Source organism: Myxine glutinosa, chromosome 5 (genome assembly GCF_964187855.1).
Source record: "Myxine glutinosa chromosome 5, kmMyxGlut1.1, whole genome shotgun sequence".
Taxonomy (NCBI): domain Eukaryota; kingdom Metazoa; phylum Chordata; class Myxini; order Myxiniformes; family Myxinidae; genus Myxine; species Myxine glutinosa.
Genome location: NC_136265.1, coordinates 69,546,917 through 69,565,529, shown reverse-complemented (window position 1 = coordinate 69,565,529; position 18,613 = coordinate 69,546,917). Strand labels below are relative to the sequence as shown.

Here is an 18,613-nt window from a genome sequence, read left to right as displayed (position 1 = left end):
ATCATTGGTGCACACGAGGTCGGTTCCACTGCATCCAGCGAACGCACCATGTCCCGGGAGAGCAGCTTTCAAGTCTTGATCCTCGAGGAACACGCAGTAACTGCCACTTCGATGATTACAGCGCCAATGCTCGCAGCACTGCTTGCAATTGGTGTAATGGAAGCACTAACCACAGCTTTGATTGTGGTATATAATGTGTGTTTGGTTTGGGCTTTGGGAAGGTGGAGGGAGCCTGGGTAAGCGGGGAGGATGAGAAAGGATTTCAAAGGGATTGAGAGGGATTAAATGAAGATGGAGTTTTCCAAGAAAGTATGGGGTTTGAGAGGGGAAGGGTGAGGGATTGGGATGTATGAATGGAATTTCAAGAGGGTGCGGTGTCACAATGGGGATGGAACCTGCGCAAACACAATGCATTCTCCCCGTCCCTGTTATGATGGGAAGGTAACCTGACGAAGCACACTCATAAATGAAATATTTAACTGGTTCCTTATGTGTCGCGTGTGTCACCCCGGGGTGTTTTCCCATAACACATCTGTCTCTCTGTGTGCTTCTCTGTGTCTGTTCCTTATGCACGACCACATCTTTAAAGCTACAAACTCCATACTCAGGGTACAGATACAACTTTGTACAGGCAGTAACATGGGCTACGTGGCCACTGCCTCAGATGCCATAAATTCAGGCCACAAATTGAGGCCAAAGGCCAAATATAGCATTCTTTGGCAAACAGGATGACCAATGGGATCTCAAATTGAAAATGCCTGACTTTGAGTCCAACACAATTAACCTTTTTAGAAAGTCCATTAAATCATTCAAATTGAAAGATCAACTCAAACTTTTCCCGTCACTGGAGACGGGTACGATTGCTTACTTTTCCCGTCACTGGGGATGGGTATTTTTGCTAGTTACCGTGTTTATAAAAGTGGTTGCGTGCACAAGGACGAGAAGGAATTTCCTAAACCTAAAGCATTGCATACGTTGACAATTCAGCAATCCACACACCTTTCTCTCGAAGGTTCCATCCAAAGCAGCAACAATTACAGTCTTTCCAGCGTTTGCAAGTTCCTCACAGAACAGTGTTATTTCAGGAAACTGGGAGGGGGAGACAAGGAGGGGGGAGGAGATGGGTGAAATTTGAGATTGCACTCACATGTTGGCCGTGACAATCATTTGCCACACAAGATGGCAATGCCAACTCAACTCATGACTACACAGAACACAGTACAGCCTGGGAGAGAATGTGTGTTGTAACGCGAGACATCATGGATGGAGTAAAGTTGTTATTCTCTCCAATTTACTCTGGATACCACACCATATCCCATCCAGAACAGAAAGTCTAACTGTTCTACAACTGCAATAGTTAGCTTTCCATCAGATTGCTTCTGTACAAGGTAATGTTGCATTCACCGACATGCTTTTTGATCAACACGTACACCAGAGCATCCCAATTGGTCAATCAGATTGATACTTTTGCTGGACATTAGCCTATTTTTGTCAAAAAACAAGTAGGCCGCAGTGATAGATCAATGATGCCCATGCTGTCTGCAGTGAACATTTGATCGTGGACATCAACCGGATCACAGGCCTTACCACCATTTTGTTGCATCACGAGGCATCAGATGAGATCACCGGGCATTCCATATTGACGTTTAAGATCTCTCACGAGCTGGTCAAGGGCGACTCAAAAAACCTTCGCAGAATGCACTGCACACAGCAAACCTGAAAAATGCCTGCCATTGCATGAAAGTTTCATTATCCTCTCAAGGGATCTTCCATGGTTCGCAAAATATGAAACCCAAATCCATCTGGTCATTAAAAAAGAGGTATCAATAATTATCTGGTGGCAATGTTTTTTAAGGGGGGGGGGGATTAAATTATTTTATGTAAAGTGAATTTCCCATGTACAAATGGATTAGGCCAATATTTAATCAGCGTGCATTCTCATAGTTATGGTTTCCAGAGGGAGACATTAAGTGTTTTTAAGTCTTGGTGGTGATCCCGGTGATCTCATCTGATGGTGTCGCACTTTTTGGAAAGAAAAAAAAAATTCAGTACGAGGCAGAATTTCAAGCGCAACCAAATTGGCTAATATTATGAGTTGGCTATACCAGGAACCAACCCGGTGTTGGCTTGACGGTAAAGGTGTGGGCTTGGGATCCTAGGATCCTGAGTTTGAATCCCCGTCGATCGTTGCATTAACACCAGGGGGGTTGAATTAACACTCAACCTGTCATCCTTCCGAGGTCGGCAAATTGAGTACCAGCTTGCTGGGATGAATGAGCCATTCGGGTGTCCTGCGTCAGAGTGGCGACCTGTTCAGGATTGTGCCAAATAGCCAAGGAAACTGCTTCGGCAGCCACATGCATCGTCACGGTGCAAAAAGGAATTGTCATCATCATACTGGGAACCATCAGCAATCTCTAATCACAGCGCTTTAGTTATCAGTATCCTGTTTGTGCCTCATTCATATACATGAAAGACATCATTCATCCCTTAATTCATCACTCAACAAGTGGATCGTTCATCGGGCTCGGTTAGACAATGGGCAAGTGGATCGTACATTGGGCTCGGCTAGACAATGGACAAGTGCATCGTTTATTGGGCTCGGCTAGACAATGGGCAAGTGGATCGTACATTGGGCTCGGTTAGACAATGGACAAGTGCATCGTTCATTGGGCGGTCGTTTACCCTGTGGTGAGGCAGCAATGGACAAGTGGATCGTTCATTGGGCTCGGTTAGACAATGGACAAGTGGATCGTTCATTGGGCTCGGTTAGACAATGGACAAGTGGATCGTTCATTTGGCTCGGTTAGACAATGGACAAGTGGATCGTTCATTGGGCTCGGTTAGACAATGGACAAGTGGATCATTCATTGGGCTCGGTTAGACAATGGACAAGTGGATCGTTCATTGAGCTCGGTTAGACAATGGACAAGTGGCTCGTTCATTGGCTCGGTGAGACAATAGACAAGTGGATCGTTCATTGGCTCGGTGAGACAATGGACAAGTGGATCGTTCATTGGCTCGGTTAGACAATGGACAAGTGGATCGCTCATTGGCTCGGTTAGACAATGGACAAGTGGATCGCTCATTGGCTCGGTTAGACAATGGACAAGTGGATCGTTCATTGGCTCAGTTGGACAATGGACAAGTGGATCGTTCATTGGCTCAGTTGGACAATGGACAAGTGGATCGTTCATTGGCTCAGTTCGACAATGGACAAGTGGATCGTTCATTGGCTCGGTTAGACAATGGACAAGTGGATCGCTCATTGGCTCGGTTAGACAATGGACAAGTGGATCGTTCATTGGCTCGGTTAGACAATGGACAAGTGGATCGTTCATTGGCTCAGTTGGACAATGGACAAGTGGATCGTTCATTGGCTCGGTTAAACAATGGACAAGTGGATCGTTCATTGGCTCGGTTAGACAATGGACAAGTGGATCGTTCATTGGCTCAGTTCGACAATGGACAAGTGGATCGTTCATTGGCTAGGTTAGTCAATCTATCAGCACATTCGATCGACTCCATAATGCGGTTCCCCTTTAAATAAATTTTCACATTTTTTATTTCAATCACCAGTTCCTAAGAAGATATGACCAAACTTCAGTTGGACAAAGACCCAGAAGAGAGTGGTTCTTCCAACTCAAGCTCATTATGAGCAAACTGAGCATCCTTGTCAACTCTGCTAACAACGATATGATGAGCAAAATACTCAGCAAAACAAAGCAAGAATATAAAACAGCGAATAAAAGATGTAATATGGGAATTTGACAGCACTGGTGACAGAAACAAAGATGACGGAGGATCACTTACAAACTGCCCCTCATCGATCCCGACGACTGCTGCTTGATACGCTCTTTCCTTCACGTCACTAAGCTTCAGAGCTGGAACTGCAGCCATTGATGACCTGAAATTATACAAATTATATACAGTCTGACCTCAACATTCGCAGGTTCCGCGTATTCGCGGTTTATAATATGTGACCTGCGATTACATTCACGCCTCACATATTCACGGTTTAAATATATATATTTTTGTTTTGTTTATTTTTACACATCAGGAATGGTCTCGTATATCCGCCGCTACCGATATCAATTCAGCCTGGGAACTCTTCCACAGAAACCTGCTTTCTCTTATGCACAGATTCATCCCATCTTTTCAATTATTTTACCCATCCTCCCACTATTGGTGTTCTGAATCCTGTGGTGAGGCAGCTGCTTCAAAACAACTTGCATTCTCCTCCTGGAAGGCAAATCCAACTAAAGACAACCACAGATCATTACACAAAGCTCGCATCAAGTGTGTGTCTACTCTCGAGAGCCAGAAACAACGTCTGTCCAATCTCAAGAATGAGCTTTCAAACTTGTCTCCCTTCTTTAAAACCTGGTGGTGCCATGTCAAGACTTGTGCCCTCTGCCGTCTCCGACTCTCCGTGCTTTTTCCCTCTCAAGTAAGTATCTGCAGGGCGCACACGGTCCAGCAGCAACCCTCTCATGAAACGTCCTCAATCAGGAACCACTGCTCACATCCACTCATTTATTCCCCGCTTCCATTCTCTGTGGGACCACCCTCCATGCTCCCTGTGGGACCACCCTCCATGCTCCCTGTGGGACCACCCTCCATGCTCCCTGTGGAAACACCCTCCATGCTCCCTGCGGAAACACCCTCCATGCTCCCTGCGGAAACACCCTCCATGCTCCCTGCGGAAACACCCTCCATGCTCCCTGCGGAAACACCCTCCATGCTCCCTGCGGAAACACCCTCCATGCTCCCTGCGGAAACACCCTCCATGCTCCCTGCGGAAACACCCTCCATGCTCCCTGCGGAAACACCCTCCATGCTCCCTGCGGAAACACCCTCCATGCTCCCTGCGGAAACACCCTCCATGCTCCCTGCGGAAACACCCTCCATGCTCCCTGCGGAAACACCCTCCATGCTCCCTGCGGAAACACCCTCCATGCTCCCTGCGGAAACACCCTCCATGCTCCCTGCGGAAACACCCTCCATGCTCCCTGCGGAAACACCCTCCATGCTCCCTGCGGAAACACCCTCCATGCTCACTGCGGAAACACCCTCCATGCTCACTGCGGAAACACCCTCCATGCTCACTGCGGAAACACCCTCCATGCTCACTGCGGAAACACCCTCCATGCTCACTGCGGAAACACCCTCCATGCTCACTGCGGAAACACCCTCCATGCTCACTGCGGAAACACCCTCCATGCTCCCTGCGGAAACACCCTCCATGCTCCCTGCGGAAACACCCTCCATGCTCACTGTGGAACCTGCTTCCATACTCTCTGTGGCTCTGACAGAATCCAATGTTGTTCTGAGTACTGATGACGGGTTGTTAAAAGGCTTGTATAATGGTTGTTCTTCCCATTCAAAGATGACATCTCTCAGTTAGTAAGTGATATTGTACATGTCAAAGTTTAATTTTGAGTCATTTACAAATGTGCAAGTTTAATTTGAGTTATCAGATGACCAATGAGGCCAATATTTGCTGAGAATCTCCTACTCTGCTCTGGAGAGGTTTGCTCAGCAAGTGTGTCTGAGACCATGCTGTGCCATCTGGTCTTCCTCCGCTTATGCATTTCTGGATGGCTCCTAAATCCAAATCTCATTCTACAGCACCCTGGTGTAGTTGGCTCGCCACTCATTCCTCCTACATTTTGCTACAAATTCCAATTCTCAACATTGATGTTGCAAAACTTTCAGGTAGATTTAAGAATCTTTGTAACTATTTATTTATGCATGCTTTTCCTTTTTTTGGGTGTGGCACCAAACATAAATGTTTGACAAAAACTTTTAAACTCCTTTGCCTCAAAATCAAATGTTAATGCATTGTACAGCAACACTGGTGTGTTGGCGCATCGTTGGGCAGAGTACATGTTTGAGGCGTAGCAGACAGACGTTTGGTGGAGCTGACCACGCATCAGGGTGTCCATCAGAGAATAAATCATAAACTTTGTCCATTTGCATCATAGCTAACGTTGTACTGGACTGGGGCAGAACGACTAAGGTTTCTCTGAATTAATGTCCAACAAGTGCCTCAAAAGATTTTTTTTTGGTAATAAACAGCATGTTTGACAAGCAGTTTATAAAATCCTTCAAATGCCCACTACTCACCGGTCATGTGTGCAGACGCCTTCGCCATCGTAGCGGACGTCGCGCGAGTATTTAATGAGAAGGCAATTGTGTCGTGCCAGTTGGTAGCGCCTAACACGGCGCAGTAACTCCGTGCTGATTGTAAAAACCAAATAACAAGATGTCATTAAGAGCACAATACTTGCAAAATCCACCCCCCACACCCCAAAGGTTGCCATCGATCCATCAAATTGTCCATTTCATAAAGATTAAAATTGACGATCTTGATCAAAGCTCGGGTTAATCGGATAAAAAGTGACGATTTTTTCAGATGAAAATTGATGATTGTGGAAGTTTGGCTTAGAGTTGACATTTGACCTAAAAAAATAGTTGGTTTCCCAATTTAGTGACTCAATGTGCAAATGCTGTTAAATTTTCAAGTCAATTGGATGAAAATGGCGATTGTAGAAATTTGACCTCCAGATGACCTTTGACCTCAAAATCAATAGGCTTCATAATTGTGACGACCTCTACAACTTGGTGAAGTTTCATGAAGATCGGTTTAGAATTGTGACCTGTAGGCAAGTGACAAAGACAAACAGACAGACAGACAAACAGACAGAACTAGCATGGCACTCAGTAGAGCGCATACCTCCACCAGGTGAACAGTTTACGTTTTGTGTAATAGAGTAGACCAGAAAATCACAATACAGAATCACAATTAATCAAAATCATCCGCCCACAACTTTTTGAGATATCCTGCTTTGTATCGTTTTGGCCCTATCTCCCAATGGTGAAGAATCACTTAAAAAATTATACTATCAAGATCCGGATCTTCACCAAAATTGAATCGATTCTTCCTCGTCACACACACAACCTGTCCACAAAGTTTCGTCCAAATCTGCCTATAACTTTTTGAGATATCCTGCTATGTTGGTTATAGCCCTATCTCCCAATGGTGAAGAATCACTTAAAAATTAAATAATTCTCATATCCGAATCCATATTCAGATCTTCACCAAACTCAAATCTATTCTTCCTTGTCACACACACACAACCTATCCACCACATTTCGTCCAAATCCGTCCCCAAATTTTTGAGATATCCCGCAATGTATAGTTTTTGGCCCCATCTCCCAATGGTGAAGAATCACTTTAAAAATTCTAGTAGTTGGATCCGAATCCGGATCTTCACCAAAATCTAATCATTTCGTCCTTGTCACTTACGCTACCTCTGCCAAATTTCGTCCGAATCTGTCCACAAATTTTTGAGATATCCTGCTATGTATAGTTTTTGGCCCGATCTCCCAATGGTGAAGAATCACTTTAAAAATTCTAGTAGCCGGATCCGAATCCGGATCTTCACCAAAATCTAATCATTTCATCCTCGTCACTTACGCTACCTCTGCTAAATTTCGTCCGAATCCGTTCACAACTTTTTGAGATATCTTGTTCACAAACAAACGGACAGACAAACAGACAGGCAGAATAACAAACGCAACCGAACAATATACTTGAAAAATATTCGATTTTGCAAGTAATAAACACACCAAACTTGTGTAATGATGAGCAACATTGTAAATTGAAATGTTCGCATGAAAAATTCAACAACGCACCTCTTCCCAGAAAACATCGGGCCAAAGATAACCTGAAACACAATGAGAAATTCAAAATGAGATGAAATCAAAGGTTTGTCAATGTTAACACGTCAGATACGGGAAGTAGAACAGGAATAGCTGTCTGGTTTATTGAAATGTTAGAAACCGGAATGAATGATTCATGTTAAAGTTTCAATCGAACCTCTGTAAAACGCACGTGTCCTCAAAAATTCCTCTCACGTATTCACGTGCATACGTAAATCTACGTCTACAAGATTGCTTTTCCCGTCAGCGAAGCGACAGGAATCAATATTTGCAGTAAAAAGAAAAGCACGCACGCAGTGAGAATTGCTTTGCAATACGTGTCCCCAACAGGTCACGGGAAAGTTTGCAAAATAGTCTCAACCAGGGTCGAAAATAAGATCGAAATATTTTACAGAAAACATGTTTATTTAATTAAAGTACATACACACAAGAACTAGAAAATAGATGAATTGGATCTTAAACACCTTCCGATTTCTTTTTCCTGTCGAATTAAATTGCAGGATTGTCGTAAAAGCTGGAAAATGAAGTGGCCATCCTTCCCCCCCCCCCCCCCCCCCCAATTATATCCTCTCAAATATTGTTCAATGCTCTAACCCGATACGACTATACATGTATTTGGTAATAAAACACTTTTGCTGCACAAATAGCTCAGCAATGTTTTTTATTACTTATAAATACCTCGTTGTCACACACATTTTATGATCAGGAACCTTTTATTAACATCCCTCGAGAAAGTACAGGTCATAGACTCCTCGAAAAGTCAACTTGAACGAGGGACTTCCACATCTCAGGCCAAAAGACATGAACTTGTGACATATTTACAGTGTATTAATTGTTTTACATGTTTGGTACAACAAATATGCATAATTGTGCGGGCCTATGGGTAGGGCGGTATTGAGCAACTGCATGTTATATCATTGCAAGAACACCCAATACAATTTTATTCAGGAAAGGATAGTTTAGAACAATGATTGGCTTGACCCTTTAAAAGGGCAATGTTAATCATTGTTAAAAAGTGACCTTTCCTAAACAATGCAGCTCCACAAGAGAATGTCCCTCATATACAGACTTGGCATTTAATATGGCATAGTTTTTTTGTGGGGGTGAACTTACTTTTCAAGATGTCTTAGAACCAAAAGTTCATTGGAATTATGTTGAAATTATTCTAGATTTTGTTAATGTGACCTTTAAAAGAAACAAAAACCACATTTGACATTTCGAAGCAAATAAATTGATCCTTGAAAGTGATGTAAACTGATATCGAACTCAATTCATGGACAGAACTGTGTTAAACTTCTGTACGTTTTCCAGAAGTATCTCTTTATTTTGCACATTAGCCAAAAATTTTTTTAAGAAAAAGAAAACTTAAATTACGACTGGGATTACGGACAGTAAAATTACAGTTCAGTACTTTGTGTAACCCCCACGAGCATTCAGGAGACCACGTACACGTTGAGGCATGCTGTTCACGAGATTTGCCAAGGTTTGGACAGGAATCGCTTGCCATGCAGTGACAATAGCCTGCTGCAATTCACGCACAGAGGTCGGCTGCTGGTCCAAGTGGTCGATTTGACGCGTTAATTCTGCCCACAAGTTCTCTATCGGATTCATATCCAGGGACATGGCAGGCCACTCCATATGCTCTACACCACGGTCAGCAAGAAAGTGTTGGATCATGCGAGCACGATGAAGCCGTGCATTGTCATCTTAGAAGACAAAGTTTCCTCGAAAGGCTGCACGAGCAAATGGAAGCAATGTTTCTTCCAGAATGGCCCTGTACTTGAACTGGTTCAGGTTTCCATTCAGAACAACCAGGTCAGTTTTGCCCCCTGCATGAGAAAAGCAGCCCAAACGGTCACCCCACCACCTCCAGCTTGGACTCTTGGCACTATACAATCTTTGTTGTAGGCTTCATGCACTTGTCTGTGCACTCGGACGCGGCCATCTTGACGATAGACCAGAAATCTAGACTCGTCACTGAAGATCACGTGATTCCAGTGTCCTGGCTGCCATTGACGGTGCTCTCTGGCCCACTGCAATCAGCGCTGGTGGTGTTGTCTGGTCAGGCGTGGCTTTCTCAGGGGACTCCTGGCACGATAGCCTGCTTGAACCAGTCGTTGGTCGACTAGCCTTCTGGATACAGGCACATTTGTCAGTTGCTGCCACTCAGCCCTAAGCTGATTAGCTGACTTGGTACGGCCATTGCGGACTAACCGGTGCAGCTGGCGATCATCCCTCCTTGTGGTTCTGTGGGGACGTCCTGGCCTCGGTATTGGAGTAGGGACACCCCTCTGAGCATTTCGTTTCAGGATCTTTGACACCTGACCTTGAGTGATGCCATACTGCCGAGCAATAGCACGCTCTTTCATGCCGTAATTTCGTAAAGCCACCACTCCATGACAAACAGCATTGTCGAGTTGACGGACCATCTCCAGAGGAAGCGGCAATAACTTTTGGAGACGTGCAGCAGTTGTTTTCCACTAATACAGAACGCAACAACCCTTGTATACCCAACTGTGAAGCCAATCGTCAAATGCACCTGTCCATACATTTTGCCACGCCACCTGTGATATAATCCTGTTGTTGACTTCTTGCTGCGACAGACAATCAGTGACGTGGTTCTTTTAACAAATAAATCACCAAAGTGTAAAAGAAACTCACCAGATTGATATACTGAGTTAAGAAAGTAAACCCAAGTCAAGAAAAAAAAAATATTCCATATTAAATGCCAAGTCTGTAGATGTGTCTCATACATGCAAGGCCTAAATGTGCCTCAGTGCATTGCAAGCTTCCAGGCAGTGAGAAATCGTGGTGACCCTCCAGTTGCAGAGGCCCAAGGAATGCATAGATCCGGTCAACACATTCTATGGAACGATGTCTCTGCCATCAATCCTTTGAACTGTCAATATTCTCCAGAAACGTCAGGGTGATGCATGTGCTCTCTGCGCTCTTGCGAGTACATGCCATGTGGAGAATCCGATCAATATAGAATATCGCATAATGCTGGTCAGGCTTCAGCTCTGCAATCAGACAAGAACATCTTTTTCAAATTTATTCATTTTAAAATGGCTGATACAACTTGAACACGATATTTAATTATATAGATACAATACAACATGCTATTTGAGGCCAAAGGCACATTATCTACAGCAGAAATGAGTGTCTGAATCAATTAGGTGATTTGATTTAAGCTCACCTATTTTTTGAGAACCTGTCGTTGAAGCTGAAGGGAAAGGTGTATGCTGCATGTGTGAGAAGTGTTATGATTTATGGGAGCGAGACATGGGTAATGAACGTAGGGCAGCAACGAAGGCTGGAAAGGGTGGAAATGCGAATGGTTCGGTGGATGTGCGGAGTATCGTTGAGAGAGAGGAAGACAAATGATGAATTGCGAAAGATGATGGGAATAGAGCCTGTGATTGATGCTGTGAAGAGGAACAGGTTGAGATGGTTTAGTCATGTGTTGAGGAAGGATGAAAGTGACTGGTTGAGAAGAGTGATGGAAATGAATGTAGAAGGAAGTAGAGGACGGGGAAGACCAAGAAAGACTTGGCTAAAGGTGGTGGAAGAAGAAATGCAGGCAAGGGGGTTAACAAGGGGAGATGCAGAAAATAGGGCAAAATGGAGAAGATTGTCATGGGGCCTGCAAGGCTAACCCCCACTCTAGCAGGGAAAATGGCCTTAAAATGCATGTTGTTGTTGTCACTGTTGTGAGGCATGTGGCTCTTTTGGGACTGTGGCTACACCAGCAGTTGGTTCTCCTAGAAAAAGCGAAGAAAAAATGAAGGATTATACATGGAATGCATGTGATGTGAACACATGGTGAAAGTCACCTCCTGCACTCTGTACTATTCATGTAATTATCTCGTGTTGGATACTTGCCATCAAGCCCTTGAGCAAGGATTATCCATGTCATCCTGAATGGCATCAGGATCATCCACATCAGATCCTGGGTCAGGGACAGGTCCTGCAATGATACAATTCACATTATTCAACTGATGGATGCAAGTGTGCATAATACCTGAATGGCATTAATTTTGAATTAAATTGTGATTTACCTGTTTTGGAGGTCTTCTTCAGCCTCAGGTTGACCATTTTCCATGGGCCTACGTATTTGGTGTTCCTGCAGTCATCTTGACCTCCAATGCAGAATTCAGTGGCAGGATAGGGCCCTCGGCCTTACCTGGCCTGGCACGCACAGTTGGTGCTACAACAGTGAATGTTCATTGGCCCACTGACAGTTTTAACATCCCGGTTCTTCCGATTGGGTGGCACAGACCCCTTGCTGACATACAAGAATACCCGTGCAGAGTTTGCCAGTTCATCCTGGACGGATTGTGAGACACGCTGTCGTACTTCTGTGATGTTGTCTGTACAGAAATGGTGTAGTTCTGCAGCATTGCGAATGGTGCATTGTCATCTGGTAATGCTCAACAATGGCACATAGACCATCTGCAAAGGACTTCCCTCCCATGTGAGCTCTCAAAATAGTTGTGGGTGATGGTGGTGCCATACTCATTGGGTGATGGGACAAATCTGAAAATATTCTTGCTTACCGGTATTGTGCTGCGCAGCAATCCGAGAACTATTCAACATGTAGCAACTCGTGCTTCTGCTTCAGGTATGGGTACGCTAGTGACATAAATGAGGAACTAAATCTGCATTGTGTTTCACGTCGTTGCTAATGAAGATGACTGCTTCTTTATGGGTGAATGAACCAGCCACCTCTGCAGCATTGACAAAGGCCATCACAGGATGGATGGTGTCTTGTGCGTTGGACCAGTGAGCACTCTGGACCTCATCCTGTGATGTGCAACCATAGTTCTCTGCATAATCGATAATGACAACCGCCGACTTGGGGGGGCATGGTGGCCTTGCACTGCTTCAGCCGAGCTTGTTGCCGGGCAGCACAGAACAGGTGACACCAAAAATGGTCAGAGCCTCTTCCGTCACCAGATCTGTCACAGAGCAAACCATATTTGTCCTCAGTCATTTTCTCCACCTTCACCCAAACATCATACTTAATAGTACCCAAACCATGTCCAAGTGGCTTATAGTGGGTGTCGATGGCATGCACACCACATATTACGCATGTATTGTCCACATTTGTAGCCAGGGAACTCGTCATATGGACACAAAATCACCGTGAAAATATCCCTGCCTGAAAATATATATATTGGGTACCGCCTCTAAGGCGCTGCTTTGGGCAAATGAGATTTTTCAGATTTTATAAAAGAACACAGAGTAATTCAGGGTCACTGATTCCAACAACTGCCTCCAAAAGGTGGTGAGATCAAAACTGGAAAAAAATAGTTCAACCAATGGATCAAAAAAACAAAAAAACTTTTCAAAATTTTTATTATTCTCTCTTCGAAACAAGACACGTTGACACAATGGCGGGATTTACCCCAGCTTCATCAATTATGGCCTTCAGGAAGCTGGCCTGTAGTGTCAGTGTCAGCTTGGGTCGAGTGGCCAGGGAAACCAACTCAGGAGAGCGTTGGATATTGTGGGGGGTGAACGCCGGGGTGCCCGCTGCTACGACGGCTCCAAGTAGAAGTCGCAGTGGTCGTCTGAGAAGCAGTCGCATCACTTTCATCATTGCTGCTGACTTCTGCCAACGGTACGATGGAACTAGCAGCACCAATTTTCTGCACCTTCTGCTTGCTCCTGTCTTCCTCGGCCTGCTTACGAACGTAGGCGAGCCTGGCGATGGTGCACTTTCTGCAACGGAACCTTGTCATAGGCGTCGAAAGATGCTATGCAGTCAGTCTTCATCGACTACAGGAAAAGGCGATCCTCCAGGCTCGTGACCAGCTGCTCAACGTTGGCCGGCCACAACCGGAAGGACGCATCCAGCCGTTTTTCCATGGCCTACAGTTTGGTGAGCGTGACAGGGGTTTGATCTATGAGCGGTCAGGATCTCCATCATCTTGCAGTTGGTGTGCAGAAGCTGTATGAGCAAAATTCACCCCCTGGTGGTCAGAGCCCGTGGGTATGTTGGTCTTCTCTCATAAAAGTCGGCGGTCTGGAGCATGACGAGCTGCGCAGACGCCCATTTTCGGGGGGGGGGGGGGTGCGGGGGGGAGCACCAGGACAGCCGTTGCGCTTTGCCACCGCACCCTTCTCCATGTGATGCATGAGACAGAGCACGACTTAACGGCAGGTGGGGACACGTATTCTCGTTATCTGTGCATCCTTATCGATGGCGTTGCCCAAATCGAACACAGCACCGGGCTGTCGCGTTGCCATTGGTGTTCTGGCCATGAGAGAGTCCTGACTGTCCGGCATACAGCAGGTGTCAGCTGAAGTGTAGCAGATGGTGCCCATTAGCAGGGGTACCCGATTTTTACACTTGTACTTTCGGATACCCGAAACATGGTGCATGGTACATAAAGCCATGTACCACGTTTCAGCTGAATATGTTTAAGTGTATGGGGAAAAAAGTCTGGAAAATCACAGGGGGTGGGGGGGGGGGGGGGGGGTGGACAGAGCAAACTTGCGGGGCCCCTCCAGTGAAACCGGTATGGGACTAATAAAATAATTTTATAGGGATTAAGGATTATGTCAATGTATCGATGCAATCACGACATATTTAAGGCATAGGTGGGCAAAGCTTCACACAAGTACGACGTAAGAAGAATCACCTATGCCATCCATTTACCTGGATCTGGCCGCGGATTTTTAACGGAGAAAACTCGCCAACAATATCCATGCTGATGTTCTACTCTGTGTTCTTCCTGTGTCACGCAATCAGCCTTCTCGCTCTGGGTTATTCTCCTTTCGTGTTCACTTTTATATAACAATTCGCTCTGCAGGCCAGACATGAAACAAAGAGAAGGACCTAAATAACACGAGGAAGGACAACAGATACAACTTTAAAACGACAGTCGCATTTACCTGTAATCTGCACTTTCGTTAGTCCATTCGCAAAAACAACTTCCTCGCATATCGATTTTATAAGATAGGATGTTTTATAAGATCTAAGAGATAGTTGTCTGCTTGAGTGCTTAAACCACGTGGCAAGTGTTCCACAAGAAACTTGGTAACTGCACACACCCCAGTACTTCAAGCACTCCACAATTTGGTAACTGAACACACCCCAGTACTTCAAGCACTCCACATTTGGTAACTGCACACACCCCAGTACTTCAAGCACTCCACAATTTGGTAACTGCACACACCCCAGTACTTCGAGCACTCCACAATTTGGTAACTACACACACCCCAGTACTTCGAGCACACCACAATTTGGTAACTGCACACACCCCAGTACTTCGAGCACACCACAATTTGGTAACTGCACACACCCCAGTACTTCAAGCACTCCACAATTTGGTAACTGCACACACCCCAGTACTTCAAGCACTGCACAATTTGGTAACTGAACACCCCAGTACTTCAAGCACTCCACAATTTGGGAACTTAACACACCCCAGTACTTTAAGCACTCCACAAGAAACTTGGTAACTGCACACACCACAGTACTTCAAGCACTCCACAATTTGGTAACTGAACACACCCCAGTACTTCAGGCACTCCACAATTTGGTAACCGCACACACCCCAGTACTTCAAGCACTCCACAATTTGGTAACTGCACACACCACAGTACTTCGAGCACTCCACAATTTGGTAACTGCACACACCCCAGTCCCCAGTACTTTGAGCACACCACAATTTGGTAACTGAACACACCCCAGTACTTCAAGCACTCCACAATTTGGTAACTGAACACACCCCAGTACTTCAAGCACTCCACAATTTGGTAACTGAACACACCCCAGTACTTCAGGCACTCCACAATTTGGTAACTGCACACACCCCAGTACTTCAAGCACTCCACAATTTGGTAACTGCACACACCACAGTACTTCGAGCACTCCACAATTTGGTAACTGCACACACCCCAGTACTTTGAGCACACCACAATTTGGTAACTGAACACACCCCAGTACTTCAAGCACTCCACAATTTGGTAACTGCACACACCCAGTACTTCGAGCACTCCACAATTTGGTAACTGCACACACCTCAGTACTTCCAGCACACCACAATTTGGTAACTGAACACACCCCAGTACTTCAAGCACTCCACAATTTGGTAACTGCACACACCCCAGTACTTCGAGCACACCACAATTTGGTAACTGAACACACCCCAGTACTTCAAGCACTCCACAATTTGGTAACTGCACACACCCCAGTACTTCGAGCACACCACAATTTGGTAACTGCACACACCCCAGTACTTCGAGCACACCACAATTTGGTAACTGAACACACCCCAGTACTTCAAGCACTCCACAATTTGGTAACTGAACACACCCCAGGACTTCAAGCACTCCACAATTTGGTAACTGAACACACCCCAGTACTTCAAGCGTTCCAACGGTAAGAAATATCGATTAATCTTTTTCATCACACGTACTTCCAATGATAATCGATCTCTGTACCAAAAAAGTTAAGTATCAATTTAAGTATTAATTAATCAATCAATCAACTACCGCACAACACCAAAAAGTCCGAAATTAGAATGATCGATCATTTTTAACGACAGAACCGGTCGAAATCGTTTTTCATTTATTATTTTCCAGGTACATCAACTGTGAACTGATCAAGACATACATCGATCTGTCTGGGTTAAACGAATACAAAAACAAAAGCTGACATCACGGGATTTAAAAACGAATGGAATAAACTACAAAATACCACATAGTTAAACCAAAGCAAAAGAAAACCATTACTGACGAAAGCTCGGGAGGAACCCTGACACGATACTGAGGCGCGAAATTCGAAAACCCCGCGAGAACGATGATTTACCGGTGAACGTGCCAGATGACAGATGAACTTCCTGCCGTCGATTTATCTAATGCATGGCGATTACATTCAAAATTATCAACGTAGGTCGAGACGAATAAAACAATAAAGTGGGAAAGAAAAAAAAAAGTTTTGAAACTCTCCAAAAACAGTCATCCACACTATACCGTCATGGCCGCCACACATTGTACAAAACTTCAGTAACTCTTCACACGTGGAGCATTCCCAAGTTAAGCCTAATATGGAGGTGTTCTGTTAACAAGCGGCTTTCAATGAAAAAATCTGCACCCGTGCACTGGCGGATCCAGGGGAAGGAGGGGGGGTGGGGGGGGGGGGGGGTGCAGACTGCAGAGGGTATATCGGTATAACCCTCCATAACCCTCCAGGATTACCTTCGGATTTTCGGTGATAAATTCTAAGCTATGAATATCCTGGAACGGCCCTCGTGTCCAGATTATTTTGAATAAGGAACGTTCCAGGCAGCTTACCAACGCTCAGAGGTTTTAAATCACTTTTGCTTTATTATAAAACACTCCAAGTGCGACGGTAAAAAAACCATGCTTTCTTCACATAAATTTCGTCACGGGAATTCTTCCCGATTATTTGTAGTTAGTTAGCCTAATTAACTCGGGAGATCATAACAATCATTTCGGCAGAACGACACAAATCAGAAATTCCACATCACTAAGCTCCAGTAGAACAAAACAAAAACATGCCGCAAGCATGCACACACACACACACACACACACACACACACACACACACACACACACACACACACACACACACACACACACACACACACACACACACAGACACACACACACACACACACACACACACACACACACACGCAAACACGCACACAAACATACACACACACACATACACAGACACACACACACACACACACACACACACATACACAGACACACACACACACACACACACACACACACACACAAACATACGCACACACACACACGCAAACACACACACACACACGCAAACACACACACACACACACACACATACACACGCACACACACACACACACGCACACAGACGCACACACATACACACACACACACACACACACACACACACACACACACACACACACACACGCAAACACGCACACAAACACACGCACACACACACACGCAAACACACACACACACGCAAACACACACACACACACACACATACACACGCACACACACACACACACGCACACAGACGCACACACACACACACATACACACACACACACACACACACACAGACACACGTAAACACACACACACACACACACACACACACACACACACGCAAACACACACACACACACGCAAACACACACACACACACACACACGCACGCACACACACACACACACACACACACGCACACACACACACGGACGGACACGATCGAATGCATTACTCCCTGGCGGGAGTAAAAATTAGAACAGCACTCAGTCGAGAGTATCCCTCCACCAGGTACGTTTTGTATCCACTGATACGCCGGATCTGGATTCGGACCTGAACCAAAATCTAATCGCCTTGTTCATGTCACCGAACCAACTCATCCACCAAGTTTAGTCAAAACTCGTCCATAACTTTTTTAACTATCATGTTAAATCGCTTTTCGCCCGATCTCTCAATGGTGAAGAATCACTCGAAAATTAAATAATTCTCGTATCCGAATCCATATTCAGATCTTCACCAAAATCGAATCGATTCGTCCTTGTCAGACAGCCAACCTGTCCAACAAGTTTTGTCATAATCCGTCCACAACTTTTTGAGATATTCTGTTCACAAACAGACAGACACACAGATCGTGGTGAAAACATAACATCCATCCACCGTCGGTGGTGGAGGTAAATATCTAAAAATTCTGGAGCCAACAGCTACTCTTACTGAAAAGGTTTCAATCGCATCTTACAGATCCCACATTGACTGTAAATATTCCTGGATATTTATCGAATACTAGCAGGAGTACCCGGCGTTGCCGGGTGAGGGGGGGAGGCTGGAGAGGGAGGGTTGAGGAAGGGAGTGGGGTGAG

General features: G+C 45.1%; 1 protein-coding gene across 2 annotated transcripts in view; it reads right to left on the bottom strand.

The window, feature by feature from the left end:
• TK1 (thymidine kinase 1) overlaps positions 1–16,706 on the bottom strand; it is a 45,679-nt gene extending 28,973 nt beyond the window's left edge. Inside the window, exons 1-6 of one of the 2 annotated variants that reach the window (XM_078778160.1) lie at positions 16,550–16,706; positions 14,393–14,540; positions 7,702–7,733; positions 6,130–6,243; positions 3,814–3,907; positions 1,000–1,089 (exon numbers count right to left, since the gene is read on the bottom strand). In XM_078778160.1, coding sequence (XP_078634286.1) covers positions 1,000–1,089; positions 3,814–3,907; positions 6,130–6,243; positions 7,702–7,733; positions 14,393–14,443 — 381 coding nt within the window. In that variant the 5' untranslated portion in view covers positions 14,444–14,540; positions 16,550–16,706. Of the gene's footprint in view, positions 1–999; positions 1,090–3,813; positions 3,908–6,129; positions 6,244–7,701; positions 7,734–14,392; positions 14,541–16,477 lie in introns of both variants that reach the window. The other variant, XM_078778159.1, reaches the window with a different exon arrangement.
• Positions 16,707–18,613: the final 1,907 nt, after the last annotated feature.